Consider the following 21320-nt stretch of genomic DNA (forward strand, 5'->3'; position numbering starts at 1 on the left):
TCTGCCCCAAAATATAAAAGCATGCATATTAATAGCATTTGAGATAATTGATCTCAGCTGTTTATTTTTCTTTTGCTAAGTCTGGGTAAAAGTCTAGCTTGAAGAAGGGGATACAGACCTAATGAACTGTAATTACCCGTTTTCCTCAAAAAATGATTTTTGATAGAGTATACGAAATATGCTTTTTCATGTGGAAGTAAAATCCTATATAAACTATAAAACCTATGTATAATAGCCATGGATTATTTAACTCTTTATAATATCCATTCCTTAGTCTGATGCTTAAGAATTGTAAAACAGTTGCAATGGCTAAGTACATCTCCCAGTTATTTGTAAAAAAAATAAATATTTTAGTCTTGAAGAATCAACCTTAAACTTACTTTCAGTGACACTCGTGTGTATAATACTTCATATCCAGAACACTTGCCCATTAATGATCATATCTGATCTTCAGAATATCAAGCAAGCCAATGACTGTGCAGTCAGAAGTCTGGGTATCTTTGAAACATGAAGGGCCCACATGTGTTTGCACCTGACTCCTATCAACTGACTTCTAATCCAGGGCTTCTTACTACACAGAATTCTCTCACATTCAGTGAAGTTACTGATTTATATAGCTCATGAAATTCAAAAATTTGGTGCCAAAGATTATTTGTAACATTGTTTACCTCTTTATTGTCTCTACATGTGTGTTCTGCAGAAGCTTTTACATGCTATGTATGTATGTATGTATGTATAAGCTACAGCTAATTAGAAGAGAATCTAAACTCTCTTTGTTTATCGCTGCAGCATATGTTTACATAAGTTTGTTTTTTCTTTGCTTCTTAGGTTTATACCAGATGATATTACCTTTGATGATGAGCCCAAGGACGTAGCCTCAGAAGTGGATTTAACAGCATATAAACCAAAGTATTTCACATCTGCTGCAATGGGAACATCAACGGTACTTCTTAACTTAGATGTGTAGCTGCACTCTATTGCTTTAAAAAGAGACTTTCCAATTACTCATTTCATCTTTAGAAAGTATTGAAAATTTTAATGCACAAGGACAAATAAAAATGAGACATAAGTGTGTTTGCATTTTTACTTACCATGTCTGTTTCAAGCTTTTGTTGTGCCTTTAAGTATAAGTCAGTTATTTGCTAATGTTTCTTTTTCCTATTCTGTCTTTCCCACATACCCTTATCCAACTAGATCCTTGACTAAGTAATATATCAATTATTGTTATCATAGGGAATATTTTTTTTTTAGTTAGGGAATATGGGGAAGGAGGTAACATTATCTCGAATCAGTTAAAACTAGTGAAAATTTAATACAAAACAGTAATCCATTTTTCGTAGATATGATCCAAAATTGTAAAAACAATAAAAGTGGACTAATAATTTTTTTTAATAGATGTCACTTTACATATATATATATATTTTGTTGAGTTTTTCGTGAAAGTTTACGTAGCAAACTACACAAATTGTTCAGTGACATTAATAACGTTTATCTCAATGTGTCAGTATTCCCCTTAATTGTGTTCTGTTCGTGCCCTTTCCAGTATACTAGTTACCCTGCCCACTTATCTTTTCCTCTTTGCTTTTGAATAATTGTTAACCCTTTGGTCTCATACTGATGGCTTTTAAGTAGGACATTGATCTTATAGATAATATCCTTTGTGTGCCACTCTGCCATTTCACTAAAAGGTTATCTCAGAGGATAGTCTCAGTTCTAGGTTTTAGAGTGTTTTAGGGCAGTAGTGTCAGGGAGTCCTCTGTTCTCTACTGTTCCAGTTTGTCTGGCTTTTCTTTTCTCTAAGTAAGAATTTGAGTTCTCGTCCATATTTTTCTCCCGTTTTATCCAGGACCAAATATTGTGACCTCAGTCAGAACAGTCAGTGGTGGTAGCCAGGCACCATCTAGTTCTTTTGGTCTCAGGGTAGATGAGGTTGTGGCTTGTGTAGACTTGTTTCTTCTCTGTGCTTTTGGTTACCGTCTTACTGTTTTTCTCTAGCGAGTAGAGACTCGTAGTTGCATCCTAGATGGCCACTCACAAGCTTTTAAGACCCCAGATGCGCCTCCCTTCACTTGGATGCAGATCGTGATTTTTTTTTTTAACTCTTTTATGCCAGTTGACTGAGTTGTCCCATGAGACTAGGGTCCTAAGACTTCCAACCCAAAAAAACCAATGTTGGAAGGTGTTTATGTCTAAGGAATATCTGTACTTGTGTCTCCAAAGAATATAAATGCCGGTACTCTCCATATTTTTATTTGCATATACCTATAGGAGCCCTGGTGGTGCTCTGGTTAAGAGCTTGGCTGCTAACCAAATGGTTGGCAGTTTGAATCTACCAGCCACTCCTTGGAAACCCTACGGGGCATTTCTACTCTGTTCTATAAGGTTGCTGCTATGAGTAGGAATCAACTTGACGGCAACAGGGCAACAGGTTTGGGTGGTTTTTTTTTTATAGATACAACTAGATGTCGCTTTAATGCTTAATAACAAACAACCAAAAGATTCATGTCTGTTGGAATAGTTTCTTACTTAGCTGGCTACCTTCTCTCTTCTCCCCATATAACTTTTACCTGTAGATGGACTCTGCAGCAGCCACACGGGCTTCCCTCTACCTGTCCAATATGACAAACCACTGTGTTCTTCTCAGGACGGGCTGGCGGCAGAGAGAGCACTGCTGCCTCTGCCACATACATGCTGTGGTGGACATTTTGGCATTGACTGCAATAAGTGAGGTCCAGAAAATTCAAGCACATAGAATGTAGGATCATATTATTTTTAAGACTACAAAATGACCAGGACAAACCTTTATAGCCAGTCGTTCTGGAGTTCCTGGAATCTGGCCGCATGATCCAAAACTGTCCCAGTTCCAGCAGCAGTTTGGTGGCTGTTACCTCAGGCTTAATTATCAAAACAGGGATATCTCTGAGTCCTGTGACTAGCTAGGATTTCTGAGACAGTGGGAGCTATTTTACGGATCTCTTAACTGGTACCCATTTTGTGGTTCTGATCTGGGGAGATTGGCTTTGGGGGAAGGTGGGGAAAGAACCCACCCTGTGGTGAAGATGAAACCTCTAACAGAACCCCATGTAAGAATGGTGGCTGTGTTGTGGGCAGGAGGCAGTCAACAGACCCATCATACTGTAGAATTCATGCTGTCATGGGGGTTTACTCTGCTTCCAACCAATAGATGCTCTTCTCAACAGTGACTCTTAATCTTTTTTGGAAAATAGACACTACTAAGATTGTGTTGATAGCTTTCACATGTTTTGTGGACCTCCTGAAATACCCAGAACTCCAGGTGAAAAATACGTTTTCCCTGATGCATAATAATGTTAGTTTTTTCACCAGTACATTTTCTTATGTTTTTAACCACAGTTAATCTGTACATTGATGAATTTTTATTCTCAATAACGTAGTACCCTGCATATAGCAGAGAGAAGAAAGGAGGTACAGGTTGATAGATATGTTTCTCTTTCCACAAATAAAATACCTTTTGGTGGCCATGTCATTCAGATAATTATTTCAGCATGTCTTAACTTTTTTTTAACTTCCTGTTATAAACATCCAAGTAACAATATATATTCTTTAACAAGTTTGTGTTACTGATGTTTCTCTTCTTATTGGTTATTTTTTTCTTTTTCATTGGTGAAAGGTGGAGATCACTTGGGATGAGACAGATCATGAAAGAATTACAACGCTTAACAGGAAATTTAAAAAGGAAGAGCTTTTGGACATGGATTTTCAAGCCTACTTAGCTTCCTCCAGTGAAGATGAAGAGAAGATAGAAGAGGAACTACAAGGTACTCTTGAATCTTTTGGTGTTCTACATTTGTTGGCATTTAGATGCCTAAAGAAGACTTGCTAACTGGAATGTGTTTCTGGCCATAGCTTAAAGGGAAGAACCAAACTTATCTTTAAACAGTCTGCAAAACATATACACACAGTCTCGTATGCACCTGTTGACAGTGATTGAAATTTTTATGTAAAAATATTTTCATAGCCTGAATTTAACTGTAAACATTTTCTTTAAAACTCTGAGGTAACAGAAAAAACTCTGGCCTTTTAGACTGTCCTGATTTGTATAGTACACAAGATCTTAACAAACTACTAAGATACAGTATTTTATTTTGTATAAAAGAGCTTACAAGTGCCTTTTCTGAATTATTTTTTACATTTCATTTTCCCTCTCTAGTTTAAAAAATAGACTCTGTTTCTATCTTTAAGTGATTATCCTAGAAATTGTGACTTGCGTCGTTAACTTATTGAAGTCTAATTTCTAATGGCAATTAATGTTTTTATCCTCCTGGACAATACAAAGGGTCTTACAGTAACTTTCATGGTATTGTTGGTATTCTAATTCTAAGTATTTTTTTTTATCCCACTAGATCTTAATATTATCATTTCATCTTTACTTGCTTTTTTAAATTTATGCACACTTTACCTAGTTCCTTTGCTTTTGTTCCTTTTTAAACCTCATACTGTCTCTGTCCGGAATCATTTTACTTTAAGTACATCCTTGAGAATTTCTTGTGGTGAGTGTCCAGAGGTGTCAAACTCTTGAGTTTTACTTTGTCAGAATATATCCTTATTTTGCCTTCATTGGTGAAGGATTTTTTCACTGGTGAAGAATTGTAGAATTTAGATTGGCAGCTCCCCTCCCCGCTCCCAGCACATTCATAATGACATTCTTCTGGCTTCTAACTTCACTGTTTCTGGGAAGTCATTTGTCGCTCAGCCTTTTGGAAAATTTTTTTTTTTTTCCTTTGAGAGCCTTTTAAAGTTTTCTGTTTGTCTAAGAGTAGGTTTTTATTATTTGTTTATTTATTCTTGAATTTGTAGAGTGGTATCTCTCATCGGTTTTTTTAATATTCTCAGTCATTATCTATTCAGATTATTGCTTCTCTCCTCTAGGACACCAATTATAAATATGTTAGATCTTTTCACTGTATTCACTGTTGCCACTTTTCAATATTTTTTGTCTGTTGTTTCTCTGTGCTGCATTCTCAGTATTTTCTCCTGGAAGATCATCTCCTGATCTCTGCTCCAGTTCACGCATTCTCTTTTTAGCTGTGTAGAATCTGCTAATAGATCTATCCACTGAGTTCTTAATGTTGGTTGTTATATTTTTTCATTTCTGGAAGTCCCATTTAGGTATTTTTAAAATTAAGTGTATCATTTTTTATTGTTTTGTAGTCAGTGCTATATTCCTAAGCTTTTTGTTTGTTTCTACAGAGTTAGCATAGTTTTTTATAACCTATATCAATAATTTTAATATATTTCAACTCTTTCTGGGTTGTTTTCTGTTATTTTTACAAGTTATTTCTAATTTACTTGTGTACCTGGTTAACTTTGACTGTGTGTGTGCTGGTCATTTATTCTGAAAAATTATTTCTAAATATTTCAATAGCTGAAATGATAATACCTTTCATCAGAGATAACTTTCATTTACTTTGGTCATTTCTGTTGTGTGCCATTGAGTCGATTGCAATTCATAGCGACCCTATGGGACAGAGTAGAACTGCCTCATAGGGTTTCCAAGGAACGGCTTATAGATTCAAACAGCCGACCTTTTGGGTAGCAGCCAAGCTCTTAACCACTGTACCACTAGGGTTCCTTGGTCATTTCTAAGACCATGTTATTGCAAGTTCAAGGCTTAAAGTCAGCACTGCTAAACCTCTTACTTACAATTCTACATGATTGGGATCTTTTCTGTTAGATAAGAAGAGTGAAGATGTGAAGGTACCAAGCTCTGTGATTGACGCAGGTTGGTTTGAGGGCAGCTTTAAAAAAAAAAAAAAAAAAAGTGGTTTATCCTTGTCCGGAGAGTGTATCCCATCTGGGGCCCTGCTTAATGTGGGGTACTGGTTGAAGCCCCCTCCTTCTGTGGGCCTTTAATTTCTGTCCCTTTGGCCCTGGGAGTCTGCCAAAACTGCAGTTGAATTTCACAGCCGTTTCTTCTGTATCAGGAAATGCCCTCAGGGAAAAGAGGCCTCAAATGCTGAGATCATCTCTCTGGTGCCCCTTTCTACTGATTTTGACTTGGTAACCATTCCTCACTAACTTGTCAGGCTTTTAACCTCTTGGAAGCTTTTAAAAATACTTTATCCAACTGATGTCTTCAGTGAAAGGGTTGGTTTGGATTACCTAGCATGCCATTAATAAGAAGATCCCAAATTATCTTTATTTAAAACTTTTTTGATGATTGAAGTGATTAATGGTATATCTTAAAATTATATGTGCTGTTTGTTTAAAATAACTTATTAAAAAAATAAAGCCAAAACAAAATCTTTTTTCCCTATATCAGACTATCCCTGGGAAGTTGGTTAGTTGACTGTAAGCTCATGTCAGCTTTTGGCTGATACCATCTGCCCAATAGAATGACATCTTTATTCTTTTTATCTAACAGAAAAAATACCGTCATGCAAAATTATGAGGTTTATTGCTAACATCAAGCAAACAATCATAATTTTTAAACAAACGTACAAACATTTGAAATTGACAGGAATAGATATCCTTACTTTTTTGAGTTAAAGCTTAAAAAATTTTATAGCCATCTTCTTTGGTTTTACTTTTGTATGTGTGCTGTTTTGAAAGCCTATGTGGCAAATTAAATAATCATGAAATGCTTCTTTAATATTACCATAGGATTATTAAACTCTGAATTTCTTAGACTATACGATTAGCCCATCACTGTTTCTTTTAAGCTACTGAATATATTGCTTCATTTTCCTAAGTTTTTCTTTGTGGAAAACACTATTCTTGAACCGTGTTCCACACATGGGATGGAAAATCATGTTTAATCATTCTAGTTTCTTTGTTCAGCCATCTTACATTTATAAAACCACATAACTGCTTAAGTATTTAAGAGTCTTTGAAAAAGTGTGTGATTTGAAATGGTAGTTATCTTGGACACAAAAGCTTCCCATTTTCTTAAGGCCTCGATGGCTGTTGCTTGTTAAATTTTTTAGCATTCTGAACAGTTGAGTGACCATTTTATTTCTCAGCATACACCTGACAGCCAAGTTCTTTTTCAAATAGCCTTTATATCCTTTCCCTCCATAAACGTGGAGAAAGATGTGCTAGTTTTTTATCTACATTTTCTTTTTCTTCATATGCCTATGTAGTTACCTAGCACTTTTATGAAAATTCTGCATAGTTTTCTTTCACTAGCAGCTGTAAGATAAAGGCAAAAAGGTGATAACGTTCTATGCATACTTGTAAAGCTTGAGTCCAAGTTTTGCAAATAGGTTTCTTTGATTGGTTTGGGAGATCTGAACTAAATTTAAAGATAGCATTGTTAACATTAAGACAGCTAATATGATGAACAAATAAGCATTTATTTCTCAGCACATTCTTGTTAAGAGTTTGGGCTCTGCTGGTTTCAAATCCTGACTTATGATTGGGAAGGTTGAAATAATGTACATAAAGTGCTTAGCATACTACCTCTTTTCATATATCATTTTTTTATTTGTTATAACTCATAAGGATTAATGGCTTTTTGTTTGGAATGTGTTGTTAGTTGTTAGTTGCTGTCAAGTCCGTTCCAACTCGTGCCAACCTTGTTTATAACAAGGAAATGTTGCCCAGTCCTGTACCATCCTCATAATCGTTTGTATGTTTGAGTCCATTGCTGAGGCTATTGTGTCAGTCTATCTCATTGGGAGTTTCCCTTGTTTTCACTGCCTTTGTGGATAAGAATCTCTACTTTACCAACATGCTATCCTTTTCTAGCAATTGCTCTTCCCTGATGATGTGTCCAAACTAAGCACGCAGCAGTCTCATTATGCTTGCTTCCAAGGAGCATTCAGGTTTTATTTTCTTTTACGACTGATTCGTTTGAAACATACTACTGAAGTTTTTGAAAGTATACATTTTTTTCAATATTTTAATTGATCGTAAGCTTACATTAGCCTGTGATTTAGTACCTCTGATGGCTACATTAGTATATTGGAATATCTTAAAGAGTTAGATGTTCTTGGTGGTGTTTGTGAATGTGACAAGGCTTCTTCTTAGTATTATTAATGTTTTTTTCACTTATGTAGTATTAATGCTTTCACAAAGTATTGCCCTTGAATTGGGAAAAAAACAGACCTACATGAGTTATCCCACATTTTAGGGCTTCAGAAAATAAAATTTTAGTACTGGAAAAAATCTATTTAAAATAGGCCATCAGAGACTTACCACTAAAACTTCAACCTGGAAGGAGCTTGCTTCTAATTATGTTTTCAGAAGTAAGCTTTTAATAGAAAGAAATACATGGCCATTTTGTTAATTTGTTCCTGATGTTTTATCCATTGAATTATGGGATATATGACAGAATTCCATCCAACATTATTATTGTGGCACAAAGCAAAACAGAAAAAAAATGAATTTCAGCTGTTTGAGTGAAAATGTAAAAGAGTGATAGGATGGAAAGAATGTCCTGGACTGTTTTTTATTCTTTTAGAAAAAAAGAACTAAAAAAATATTTATTTAATCATTTTTTCCATGTTACCTTTTTAAAGCTATAAAGGCAATCTGTTAACATTGATATTTCATAACTAACTGCTTAATAATGCCAGACGTTTTTAGTGACCAGTAGCCTAGCTCCTAGGACAGAGGATCTGCATTATGCTACTTCTAAATTTTCTTTTGCTAGGGACATTTAGTCAGTTCAATAAGTCTTTATGTTTTACATTAAAACCCAGGTTCTTAATTTATGTTTTTGACTTACAGTGCAAATGTAGAGCAAACAAACTTTGCATGTATTGCCTTTCTTTGGTATCTGTTGCCCATTGTGTTGTAATTATTTTTATAAAATTAGGAAATGGAAAAGTGATTGTCCACACATGCAAATTAACTGAATTAACTCTGAATTTATTCACTTTTATTTTTAATATATTAACAAGACCCCGAGAGTAAGCATGCTTGCTTGCTATCAAATGGAAAGGACTCAGGATCCTTAGGTTTGGATTATAAGCAAGTTCCTTGGTCTCTCTCTTTAGTCTGAACAGCTAAATCCATGTACCAAATTCATCCCATGAAATTCAGCCTCCTATTGTTGGACATAACCTTTTAAAGCCACTGCACAGAATGGCGGGGGGGAAATAAAGAGGGGTAAATGCCATCCCTGCTTCCTTGCAGCTGGGTAGGGAAAAGAAGTCTCAGGGTGTTAGGCCTCCAAAATATTTTGAAATACGAGTTTTAATAAAAGGGTGGATTGCCAGCCACACTACTATGACATTACTAGTTTATATTGCAACTGATTTTTATTATAAACAAGACCTAAGTTTTTCACTTAAATCATTTAATATTAAGTTTGTCTGATGTCAATATCCTATTACTGCAGTGTATCTAAAAGCATCTTTTAGATGGGTGCTGGAGTGATGGTGAGATCTAAACACTGGTTAGAAGTGAATTAATTGTTTTTTTTTACTAAATAGTATTGCTTATTTGTTGTTTCTAGCTGACGATGGAATCAATGTAGAAGAAGATGGGAAAACAAAGAAAAATCAGAAGGATGACGAAGCACAAATAGCCAAATATAGGCAGCTCTTGCAGGTTATTCAAGAAAAAGAAAAGAAAGGCAAAGAAAATGATATGGAAATGGAAATTAAGTGGGTTCCAGGTAAGAATTAAACACTAAATACCCATGTGTTTTTCTTCGTTTTAGGATGGTCAGTGCATTTTATGAAGGAAAAGAAGATTAAGTCTTCTTGGAAACAAATTTCAAAAGCCTTATTTCGTAGAAATGTTTTTTCGAGTAACATGGTGTATTAGCATAAACCATTTAAAACTCTCTCAGGGACTAGCATTTTAGACTCTTGCCGGTTTGTTCTTGATTGATTTCTTTGATTTACTAACTGCATTTTATTCCTGTCCATTTATGAAAGTAGGTCTTTCCTAGGTTTGATTCCAGTATTTTCGGGATATAGAAATTTGAATCCAGGTGCTGTATACTGTAAAGTCATTAAACTTCTTTGCAAAATATATAATTTGTAAGAGGCCTTTTCCACTATAATGTCTACTAGTCCTTAGTGAGGTCCCACTAACACGAAGTGTGTAATACATAGTTCTTTATCTCAATTTTACTGTGAATACTTAAAAGACAGCATAGTAAATGATTTTTATAACTGCCTTGCAAAGTTTACCATTTTTTTAGGACATGTCAAAGCTAAACAAAGCTGAAAGCTAGGCAAAACAGTAATGTTCTCTAAGATACACATTTTTCAACAGCCCAGGCACAATCAGCATGTGTTTTTGCAAGTAATACTGTTTTTGCAAATTCCTGTGGTTTAAATATGTATATATTTTTAACAGCCGGCTATACTTCTATGACAAGGATGCAGTTCTTTGGTCTTGATCAGCCTCTATGAGAAAGAATACTAACTAACCACTTGTAGAACTACAGTCGTTTAAAAATTAAAAATATTCTGTATTACATTTTTCCTGGGTGAAAGCCCACTTGGTTAAGGTGTATCATCCTTTTTGTATATTCCTGAACTTGATTTACGAGTATTTTGTTAAGGATTCTTACACCTCTGTTAGTGAGGAATATTGGGTCTGTAGTTTTCATTTCTTGCAGTGTCCTTGGTTTTTGGTATCAGGGTAATGCTGACATCATGAATCGAGTTGGAAACTGCTCCCTCTTCTATTTAGCAGTACATTTTTATCTTGACTTTTTTATTTGTGGAAGTAATACCATATAAAGTATTTTCCAAATGTAAAAATGAAAAATTATCTGTAGTTCCACTACCCTAACTTAAGCACTGTTATTTTGGAGTAGTTATTCTCTTTCAGTGTTTTTTCCTTTGAATAAGGTTATGACGTAGTTATAATTATAGTGCACAGCAGTGATTTATATGTTTGTATCAGTGACCTAAATTATAACTTACTTCTTTTTTCATAGCATTTATCATTTAAGTTATTAGGTAGATTGTGGTTTGATTTACTGTTTCTCTATTGTTGAATATTTAATTGTATTTCTAATCTTTCACTGCAGTAGACATTGAAAAGAAATGTGTTCTAAGGCAGCTACAGATCCCAAATCCACAAATGTCAGTACTTTCTTAGATCTCTTCACTTTCATCACCAGCCAAGTAATTGCCTTGCTTTTTAGTGCCTTTTAATTTAAAAAATATTTTTTAACAAAGTTTGTTTTTTGTTTTGTTTTATTTTTTCTCTCCATTTTAGAAATGTTTCTTTGCACATGAGCACTAGTAGTGAGCCATCAGGCTACAATGAGAATCTGGTCCTGGCAATCAGGCTCACTCGCTAGTCAGTTAATTACATGACTTCCTTACTGACACAGCAGCTTTACATATGTGTGGATCAACCTGTGGTTCTCTCACAAGCTATAAAAACTGCCAGTGTCGAAACCTCGGTGTGAGATTTGCAGATGCCAAGCATCTAGGATGGTATAAATAATCTATAGTATTTTCCATATTTTGCATTATTTCCATAGGATAGCTTCCCAGAAGTGAAATTACTAGAAAGGGACATGAGCACTTTGTGACTCTTGAGATTATTGCCAGATTGCTTTCCAGTTTGTAATGCCTTCAATACGGAGTTGAGTAAGAGTGCCAGTATCATGAAATTTTCAGCAACATTGGATATTTTTTTGATAATTGAATAGAACAAAATTGATATTGTAACATACAGTGCATTTTTTAAAGTCCTCAACCATAGTATTTTTAAGGTCCCAGATGCAGTGTTGTTTCTTGTAAATCCTTTGTACATACGTGTGTTGTGTGTGTGTGTGTGTGTGTGTGTGTGTGTGTGTGTGTGTGTAAATGTAAAGGGCTTTTTAATTTACATGCTGGACATGATAAAAAAAAAAAAAGACATGAGATAAATGAGCTAATCTCTCTGAACCTCAGTTCATTCATTTGGATAGTGGTAATAATGTCTGTCTTGGTTAATTTGTAGCTTATGGAATAATGCTCTGTAAATATCCTGTTCCCCAACATTTTATCTGGTTGTTTGGCATTCATTGATGATAATTTCTTGTCAGTTATTACTTTGTTGGTTGCAAAATGGTGGTTTTCTATTTCTATCATTCATTTTACATTTATTAGCCAGCATTCTTTTGTAAAGTGGAGCTCCATATACATCCCCCTTTTTAGGTCGCTATAGGCTCCTGATTTGACAACTCTTGAGGAGTTTCCTATAATGGATTTAGAGAAATGGCGACTAACAGGGGAACTGAGGTCAAGAGAGCTCACTTGGGAATGGGAAAACTAATGGCGTGTTATGTGCTTCTGCAAATGATACACTAGAGACAGAAAAAAGTGATACAGAAGAGAGGGGAAGATTGCTGGAACTATGCCCTTAGGTACATGAAAGGAATTTCCTTGCACATATGGAGGATTTGGCCTTTGATAGATATGCATGGACAGTTTATTCATTATAACAGCAGAGAAGACAAAGAATATGGTCATGGAGCAGATAATTGGTAGATGTGGTGGGAGCTTGTGGTTCTCCTCTACTTGTTTTTTCTTAATGAAGTAGGAAGATCATCAGTTGAGAATAAGGATGAAGAAAAAGGTGTTAGACATTTGGAAAAAAAAGAAGGTATGAAGTGGTTGTCTAAGAGAGTAAGAAAGAGAGAAATATAGTAGGATTGCTGAGCAGCAGTAAGGGTGCACTTAAAGTTCATGGCCATGTAAAGTAAGGAAAATCAGCTTAGTTATGTGGGGTTTCTTTGGTTGTTGTTTGTTTTCAGCTACATTTAGCAGTGTGGAGCAAATGTGGGGTAAAGGGAGAGTTGGATGAAACCAAAGTAAAAGTTTTGTCATTCAGTATGACCAAGCAAGAGGGGAACAAGGAGACTGAGAGTACACACGCAAGAGAGTAATTGTGACAGGCCATAGAATCTATGGTTAGGAAGGAAATGAAGGTACGTTTAGGCTGAGGGATGGTGAAAAGGCGAGAGGATCAATGGATTGTAGGTCCCTTTGAGAGAGAAGAAGCATATCAGATAGTGTTCTGCTGGTATTCATAAGGTTTTCACCAGCCAGTTTTTTTAAAGTAGATAGCCAGGTCCTTCTTCCTAGTCTGTCTTAGTCTGGAAGCCCTGCTGAACCCTGTCTACCATGGGGTGACCCTGTTGGTATTTGAAATACTGGTGGCATAGCTTTCAGCATCACAGCAACACCCAAGGCACCACACTATGACAAACTGACAGATGAATGGTGGTGAGAGAAGGTATGATACGAAAATTGTAGACTTCTTGTGATGACAGACTTAAATGGGGATAAAGGGCATAATAAAATGTGTACTAACGATCTTCAAGCTATAATAGTAGTGAGTAGTGTCATGAGGGAGATCTTGTCAGGAGCACCCGGAGCTCTAGGATACTGCCCTACTCTTACAAAGAAGGCATGGAAGTAGAGAAGACTGTCTCAACCCTCAAGAGGAGCTCTTCGTCACTCCCACTGACGGGCATGTGCAGTGAGGGTGCACTTCTCCCTTTCCTCTGCTTTTTCCTCCGTTCTTTTCCATTGTAATCCTATTTTTATTCTGGTATCTGCTTTTTATACTTTGTTTCTCTTTTCCCTTTACCTTTTTCCATGAAAATTTCCTCTTTCAGGAGTTGGATATAATTATGTAACTCTTTCATCTGCATTCCTCTGTTCAGTGTTCCATTGGGAACAGACCTCAGTGACATGTATACATGACCATTGTATTATTCATTCTTTATTCAGAAATCATTGTTCTTGAATCACTTGGACGTTCACTTTGCTAGGCAGCCCATTTTCAAATATTTTAATTTGCAGACATTTCAAAATCTGTTCACTATTTACTTTTGGCTATTTCTGTGTTTCCATTTATTGCCAGTGTACCCATTATTTGAAATATATTCACAAAAACGGTTTTTTGGTCAGAACATTTTTAATAACCAGATGTTTAAAATTTTGAGTTGAGTGCAAAGGAAAACATTACATTGAAAACCCGAACTTAAAATAAGCTAAAACATTTTCAGTTTGCCTCGTATTTTGACTTTCTAATTTCAAATATAACTTTTATATGTATAGCAGACAAAGCAGGACACAGATGAGTATAATAATTATTTAAGGTAAATCTAATAATGCAAAAGTCAATTTGAGTGCATTAGGTTTGAGTTTATGTATTAAGAAAACAAGAGAATTTGTTGTTTGAATAGCTCCACTGTTTTTCTGCGTGAGTCTCATTTAAAACATTACGTCTCCTCTCTTAACGACTTTCTCATTATCTGACATTTCACATTTATGACAATAGTAAAAAAATCTATTATCTGACTATTTTCTATATTAACGATGTACACATGGCAGTAACAAACACCAGGGCTGTAATGGTTACTTGTCAACTTAGCTGGACCATGATCCTCAGTGGTTTGGCAGTTATGTAATGATCTAATTTGGCAGTTATCAAATGATAATATAGTCACCCTCCATTTGTGATCTGATGTGGCCTTCCTCCATTTTCGTGTAATGGCTGATTTTCACACAACGACCTGGTCTTTGGAACCTAACTATGTCGATAGGTTACATGTTCACGTGAGGAGTGGGTGTAATTTCTTAAAGCAGTCTTGAGTACCTTTGATATTTTATAGTCTTTTACAAAAGAATCATGTTTGTATTACTGTGTATAGATGAATAGCCATCCCAGTTAATTTTCTTATTGACTTTTTAAAATTTAATTATACCACAGCTATTTTACTTGAAACTTATTTAAAAAAGGGAATATAAAGTGAAGTTAAAAGTTAGAAAATAAATATATATTTATTTGAAGATGATTAACATTTGGAGATGATATTTTGATTTTTTTAAGTGATTTTTTTTCAGATTATTGAAAAAATTACTGTTTCCAAAATAAATTCTAATGAATATACATAATCAGTAGCAAGGACACACAAACTGAGATTCATCGAGTTTTATACTTAATTCATACCAGAGAATAACTCTTCCACTGAATCCGATCCAACATAGAAAGGCTTACTTATCAGTATGGAGTCCCTGATCAGTGCAAATGGTTAACGCACTCATCTCCTAACAGAGAGGTTGGCAGTTCAGGTCCACCCAGAAGCACCTCAGAAGAAGTGCCTAGCGATCTACTTTCGTAAAAATCATCCATTGAAAACCCTATGGGGCACATCAGGTCACCATGAGTTGAGATCAACTTGATGGCAGTGGGTTTTATTTAGCAGGATACAGCCTATAAGTATCCTACCCCCTTGATGATAGGTTTCCCATGGCAGAGGACAGTAGCCTGAAATGCAAGTAGAGGGTTAATCCTTTTGATTGCTAACCAGGCTGGAGCTAACAGAGCTTCGAATTGGAGAGAACTGAACATACATTCTTATAGTTGGAACAGGATTGTTTTTATTTGGTTATAGATTTCAGAATGTTCAGTATGATCATGTTTTTGAGTTTAAATACAGCCTTTAAGCCTACCCTGAGCTCTGTGACATAGGATAAATAGTTCATTGCTTTGGTTGACCTTTTTTGCACTTATTATATTGAAACAGAAAATTAAAATGGTAGGTTGCATTTATCCCAGATTTTTTTTTTAACAGTGTATTAAATATAGTGAACCAAATTTTGAACGATTTAAACCTCTGACCTTTTTGATGTTTACCAGTAACATTGTTCTTATTGAAAAAAGAAATTTACAGTAGTTCCTGACATAGATTAGACTTCTTAATTTTAGATTGTTAGTAGCTCTGCAGCTGTTCTCAGTATAAATATATTTTTTCCAGAAGTGGGTTAAGTATGTTTTAACTTTTTTTGTACTGACAAGAGATGGGTTATATCATTTGTTCTTAAAAGTACATATGGCCTTAGAAGTTGTCATCTTTAAGAATTATCTTTTTAGGAAGTTTTTATTATGTATAACTATGCTATTATAATAACGATTATTTTAAAACCATATGTAACATGAATTATCTCAGAATTTTCTGTTTTTCATAGATATAAGGATGACTTACCTGAAGCATCTTCGTTTTAACAGTAAAATTTCAACCTAAGATTCATAGAATTGCAGATCTAAAATTTATGTTATCTTCAGAAAACATTTGCAACATCTATAACAAAATATCTATATTATACAAATCCCCCCTGAAAATTAACAAAAGAACAGCAATCCAGTAGAAAATGTCCAACTGATATAGACAGTTCATAGGAAAAAAAACACAAATGCTTCTAAAAATATGAGTGCAAAAAACTTAACCTTATTAAAACTTGAAGAAATACAGTTAATAATGATATAAAATTTCTCTCAAGTCACTAACAATTTAAAAGATCTTTAGCTCTTCTTGTTGTGTGCCGTCAAGTTGATTCTGACTCAATGTTGACCCTGTAGGGCACAGTAGAACTGCCCCATAGGGTTTCCAAAGCTGTAGTCTTTACAGACACAGATTGCCACTGTGGAGCAGCTAGTGAATTCGAACCGCCAACCTTTCAGTTAGCAACCAGGTGCTTAACCACTACATCGCCAAGGCTCCTTAAGATTGTTAGCATGTGATATAAGGAATCAATCCTTATATCCAGAGCCAGAGCAGAACATGTTCAGAGCAAGCTAGTAGTAATTTGGCATCCTCATAAGCTATTGTTTTCTAAGTAACTGTTAAAAGTTTATTGCTACATTAAAAAAAAAAAAAAAGCAAAGAATGAGGACCACCATGGCCAGTCTCAGCTTCTCCTCTGTTGTCCTGAGCAATTCGGCTCTAGCTCCAGTGGAAGCCGTACTGAACCCACTCCCTTTAGAAGGCACTGTAACTTTGCCCAAATCAGATAACCAGAGTATCTTTTCAAAACTATACAGTTCTGTTCTTGAGTGTTACAGTTGTAATTAAAAGTTTATCTCTTATGTTTCCAGAGATATCTGAAAACGCTTGTGGGGCTATTGTGCCTCCCCTCCCTCCCAAAATCTATCAGTCTGGAGCCGCTGTATAAGGATTCCCATTGCAGTGTTATGGGTTTATGGGTTATTTTGAGAAATTGAAACAACCTAAATGACCACTGTTCTGTTCTATTAAAAAAAAAAACAAATTACAGACTAACGTGTATGGTAATGACCCCATTTTTGCATAAGTATGTTTTAACTTTTTTTATGTATAGGAAAAACAGTTTGTAGCAATACCCGCCCAACTGATCTGAGTAGATACTTCTAAGGGCAATAGAGTTGAGAGTAGGAGGAGGATGAAGGAACTTTCACTTTTTATTTTGTTCCCTTTTGTGTTTGAACTCTTCGGCAAAAAGCATAGATCACTTTCATAATTAAAATAAATTGGGTAAATATGGTTGGTTGGTTGATTGCTTTTAAGAAAGACTCCAATGGGCAAAATGCTCAAATTTCCATATTTATCTCTAATGAGGGATCATTCAGCTTATGTTGAATGAACTGATTAGGAAATAAAGAGTTACTTTGGAATTGGTTTGACTGGGTAAAACATCTAAAACCTTGGTGTATTAGATTCTTTGTTCTAGTGATTTAGTATTATCTAATTTTAAAGTCAAAAAGGATCTCAGAGTTCATCTATTGATTCCATCATTTTGTAATTTTTAAAAAAGAACTAACATAGAGCTGAGGTGGTCTTTAGCCTGTCCTCTTCCCACTAGACTTTATTACATATAATGTATTTCTTTGCTAATCTTTTACATCCGGCTACATTTATGACAGAGAGAGCCATGGTTGCAGTGGTTGTGGAGAAAGTTGTGATAATGATGAAGAGGAAACCAAGGTTGTAATGCATTATTTTGTACAAAGTCACATATGGCTAGAATTCAAAACTTAGGTGTGTGCGCCTTTCTTGAATTATCAAGAGCTTTGTAGGGCACTGAGCTAGAACTTTATATTGTGTAAAAAGCAGTTGAGTCATTTGTGGAATGTGTGATAAAAATGAGAAGCAGCTAGGGTTATCTAAAAATATTGCTAGTACTTTTTCTCCATACAATTGCCAGTACAATTTTTCAGTGTTTTCTGGGTTATTTTAAAAAGATTATTTTCTCCCATAATAATAACCCAAAAACCCGTTGCCATCGAGTCGATTCTGACTCATAGCGACCATATGGGACAGAGTAGAACTGCCCCATAGAGATTCCAAGGAGCACCTGGTGGATTCAAACTGCTGACGTTTTGGTTAGCAGCTGTAGCACTTAACCACCATGCCACAAGGGTTTCTCCCTTAATAATATTAATATTTAATTTAAAAAAGCTTAAAAAAAGATCTAAAACAAAAACAAATAATATTTTTATGCTAGAAAGTGCTAAAATTCCATACCTTATGACTTCCCAGTTAATTGGCCTGCTTGGTTTAATCCCCATATGATCCCAATTAAATATGTAAATGAGGGCCTCTGGCTGCAAGCATCAGGAGTCTGTCAGTGCCATCCCTCCCTCTGAACGAGCAGCACCTCAGTTGTACTGTTTGCTTCTGTAGTCACAATTTCCAGCCCGTGGCACTTTTTTTGACTTTGCCTTGGACTTAAAATCTGCCTGAAGTCAGTTCAAGAAGAGAGCTTCCTTCATTTCTGCTTGTTGCATGTGTTGTTTTTCCACAGCTCTGTTGATTGTTTGAAGTAGTGAAGTCTTTGGTCTTTAAAGCATAACTTTTGCCTATTCTATTTGTGGTTGTCCCTCATCATCATTCTACGTATTAACTGCCTGGCTAGCAAACAATCATTTTTCTTTACACATGTTTCATATATTATTTTAACAAAATTCCCTACGACTACTTACTTTCAACTGTTTTAGTATGGCTGTCTTTTTTTTTTTTTTTTTTTTTTTAAGTCATATAACTCATAAGCTTACTACTTTAACACATTTGTTTTTACACATTATCTTCCGTAAGTATACAGTTTGTTTTATTATACCCCCATTATAATTCTGCTTTTTGTTTTATTACAACTATATTGATGTTTCTGAATACCTTTTAGAATTATGTTTTGTTATTATGGATAACATAATAACATCATATTGAATTTTCTTAGGGATAAATTCCTAAGACTGAAAAATCTTCATGTCTTTTGTCTAGTATTATTTTTTTGAAAGAGTTTCACTATTTCATAGTGCTAACTGGGAAACTTTTTATTTTTTAAATTGTGAAGACACCTAGAAATGCCAGTAAAATTTATACACAAAGCCAAAAATCTGGTTGCTACAATAGGTCCAGATTTTGTGCTCTGAAAGATTTGCCAGCTTTTCTCAGTCTTTCTGGGTTAAACCGTTAGTAGACAATTGCACATTGACTATAGTGAAATGATCATTTTGAGCTTTAAAGTCCAAGGTGAAGTCAGTAAAAATTTCTGTGGCTTGTACTGGTGGCTAGGCAGGCTGAATCTGCTGGTTTCGTCTGGGAGGTGCCGTGTGTTGTTTCTTACATATTGACAGTGTTGACTTGATGTAATCTTACTTGGGGATGAAAATGTAAAGGCCCTTTCCTCCCTCACTTTAATCTTCACTGAGGGCGGGTGGTGGTACTCTCATCAAATGAGCTATAGTAAAATATGTCCTTAGCTCAGCCCATTATAGGAAACTGTTTACTGTGAAATTATTTGGCATAAACTTGAAAACCTGCCAGAAAATAAGTGCCAATAATTTAACTTGAGTTTTGGTATTTGGAATAACATGCTATAGTAGTAAATTGAAACCTGTACTTAGAAGGCATGTGTTTCCCTGAGAAATGGCTTACATAAATTGGGGAAGCCTGCCTGCATAGGAATTCACCAAACTTTTCCTTAGATTGTCATAACATATATTTTATTTTAGGTTTCTAATACTCCTTTCTGTGAAAGCACAAGGAGATATTTGCTGTTGGACATTGCAGTTTTCTAGACATACATTTTACTAATTGGTGTTCTAAGATTCTGATACCTTTTTGGATCCAAAAAGTACTTGACCTGAAGTAGATTTTCTTAGTAGATTCTGTCACTAGAGAATTCATTAGAATAGAAACAGTACTTGCTTATAAGACAAGCCCTGGAAGCATTGAAGTCCTAAATTTTAATATTTTATTCTGTATTTTATATATACATATGTATATGTATATATATATTTATGTTATATAGAGAACATTGTCGATGGAATAGACTCCAAGTTAGTTATTTTCTGTCTACCATGATAGGAAAGAGTTTAAGGAAAGCAATGCTTTCCTAATAGTTATTTGGAAAAGCTTGTTAGAAACAAGTCAGGCTATATGTTTAAAGACGTCAGTAAATGTGGAAGAAAATCCTTAGATCGCAGGAAGAAAAATCTAACTTGAATTAGATGTAACAATCTGTTGTAAAGATTGTTAAGTATTGGAATGCTTGGGAAACTGAAGTGTTTTTCGTTTCCCTTTTATTTTTATAACAGGAAACTTTTTGAACTTGACCTAGAAATACTGTTCTCATTGTATCTAAGCCTCGGAATATCCTTATATATTAACAGTTTTTTGTGGTCACCTGAAACTCTTCTAGGGCGGAAAACAAATAGGCACCCCAGAATTTGCAGGTAGATTTTTGAAATGCAGTCTATAGATTGGAACTTGCTTATAATGAAATTTGGGATAGCATTAACAGTTTATTGAGATTGTGGAAATAGCATAGAAGACTTAAAGTCAGAATTTGTAAATAGGGTTTAAATACCTGTTATGTTTAAGTACCAATTATTTTGATGAGGACTAAATGACAAAAGATAGGTGAAAGCTAGCTTAGCACATATTTATCATTGACTTTTTAAAAATTCTGTTTCATTTAAAAAAAACATAGATACAAAAGATTTGCATAATTATTTGTAAATAAACAGTTCAAAGAAAAATAATCAAATGAACACCTGTGTACCCAGCTAAGAAAGAACATTGCCAGCATCTGCAGTCCCCTGCATAACTGGGATTCCCCAATTACATTCCCCACCTTCCCTACCAGAAGAAACTATGAAACCAGATTTTGTGTTAATCATTCCCATTCTTTTCTTCATAGTTTTACCACATGTGCATGTATCCTAAAACAGTCTGTATTTAGTTTTGTGATTTTGAACTTTACAGAAGCATCCTCTATATAGTCTTCTGTCACTTGCCTTTTGCTGTTGACATTCTGTTTTGGTGAGTTATCCATGTCCATGCGTATAGATGTGGGCCATTCATTTTCACTGCTACAAGGAAGTCCATCTTACAAGTTTTTGGAGCCCTGGTGGTGCAGTAGTTAAGAGCTCAGCTGCTAACCAAAAGGTTGGCAGTTCAAATCCACCAGCCACTCTGGAAACCCTATGGGGCAGTTCTGTCCTATAGGGCCGCTGTGAGTCAGACTCGACAGGATGGCAGCAGGTTTAGCTTTTCGTGTTTTGATGTAAGTATTCTTTCTGTTGCCCGGTTACTGTAGTTTATT

At 35.1% G+C, this 21320-nt stretch overlaps 1 protein-coding gene across 3 annotated transcripts in view; it reads left to right on the forward strand.

Moving 5' to 3' along the window:
* ESF1 (ESF1 nucleolar pre-rRNA processing protein homolog) overlaps nucleotides 1-21320 on the forward strand; it is a 78760-nt gene that overhangs the window by 17335 nt on the left and 40105 nt on the right. For all 3 annotated transcript variants that reach the window (XM_003411416.3, XM_023550005.2, XM_023550006.2), the window contains exons 7-9: nucleotides 829-943; nucleotides 3650-3797; nucleotides 9443-9604. In XM_003411416.3, the coding sequence (XP_003411464.3) occupies nucleotides 829-943; nucleotides 3650-3797; nucleotides 9443-9604 (425 nt within the window). The remainder of the gene's footprint in view (nucleotides 1-828; nucleotides 944-3649; nucleotides 3798-9442; nucleotides 9605-21320) is intronic.

Source organism: Loxodonta africana, chromosome 24 (assembly GCF_030014295.1).
Source record: "Loxodonta africana isolate mLoxAfr1 chromosome 24, mLoxAfr1.hap2, whole genome shotgun sequence".
Taxonomy (NCBI): domain Eukaryota; kingdom Metazoa; phylum Chordata; class Mammalia; order Proboscidea; family Elephantidae; genus Loxodonta; species Loxodonta africana.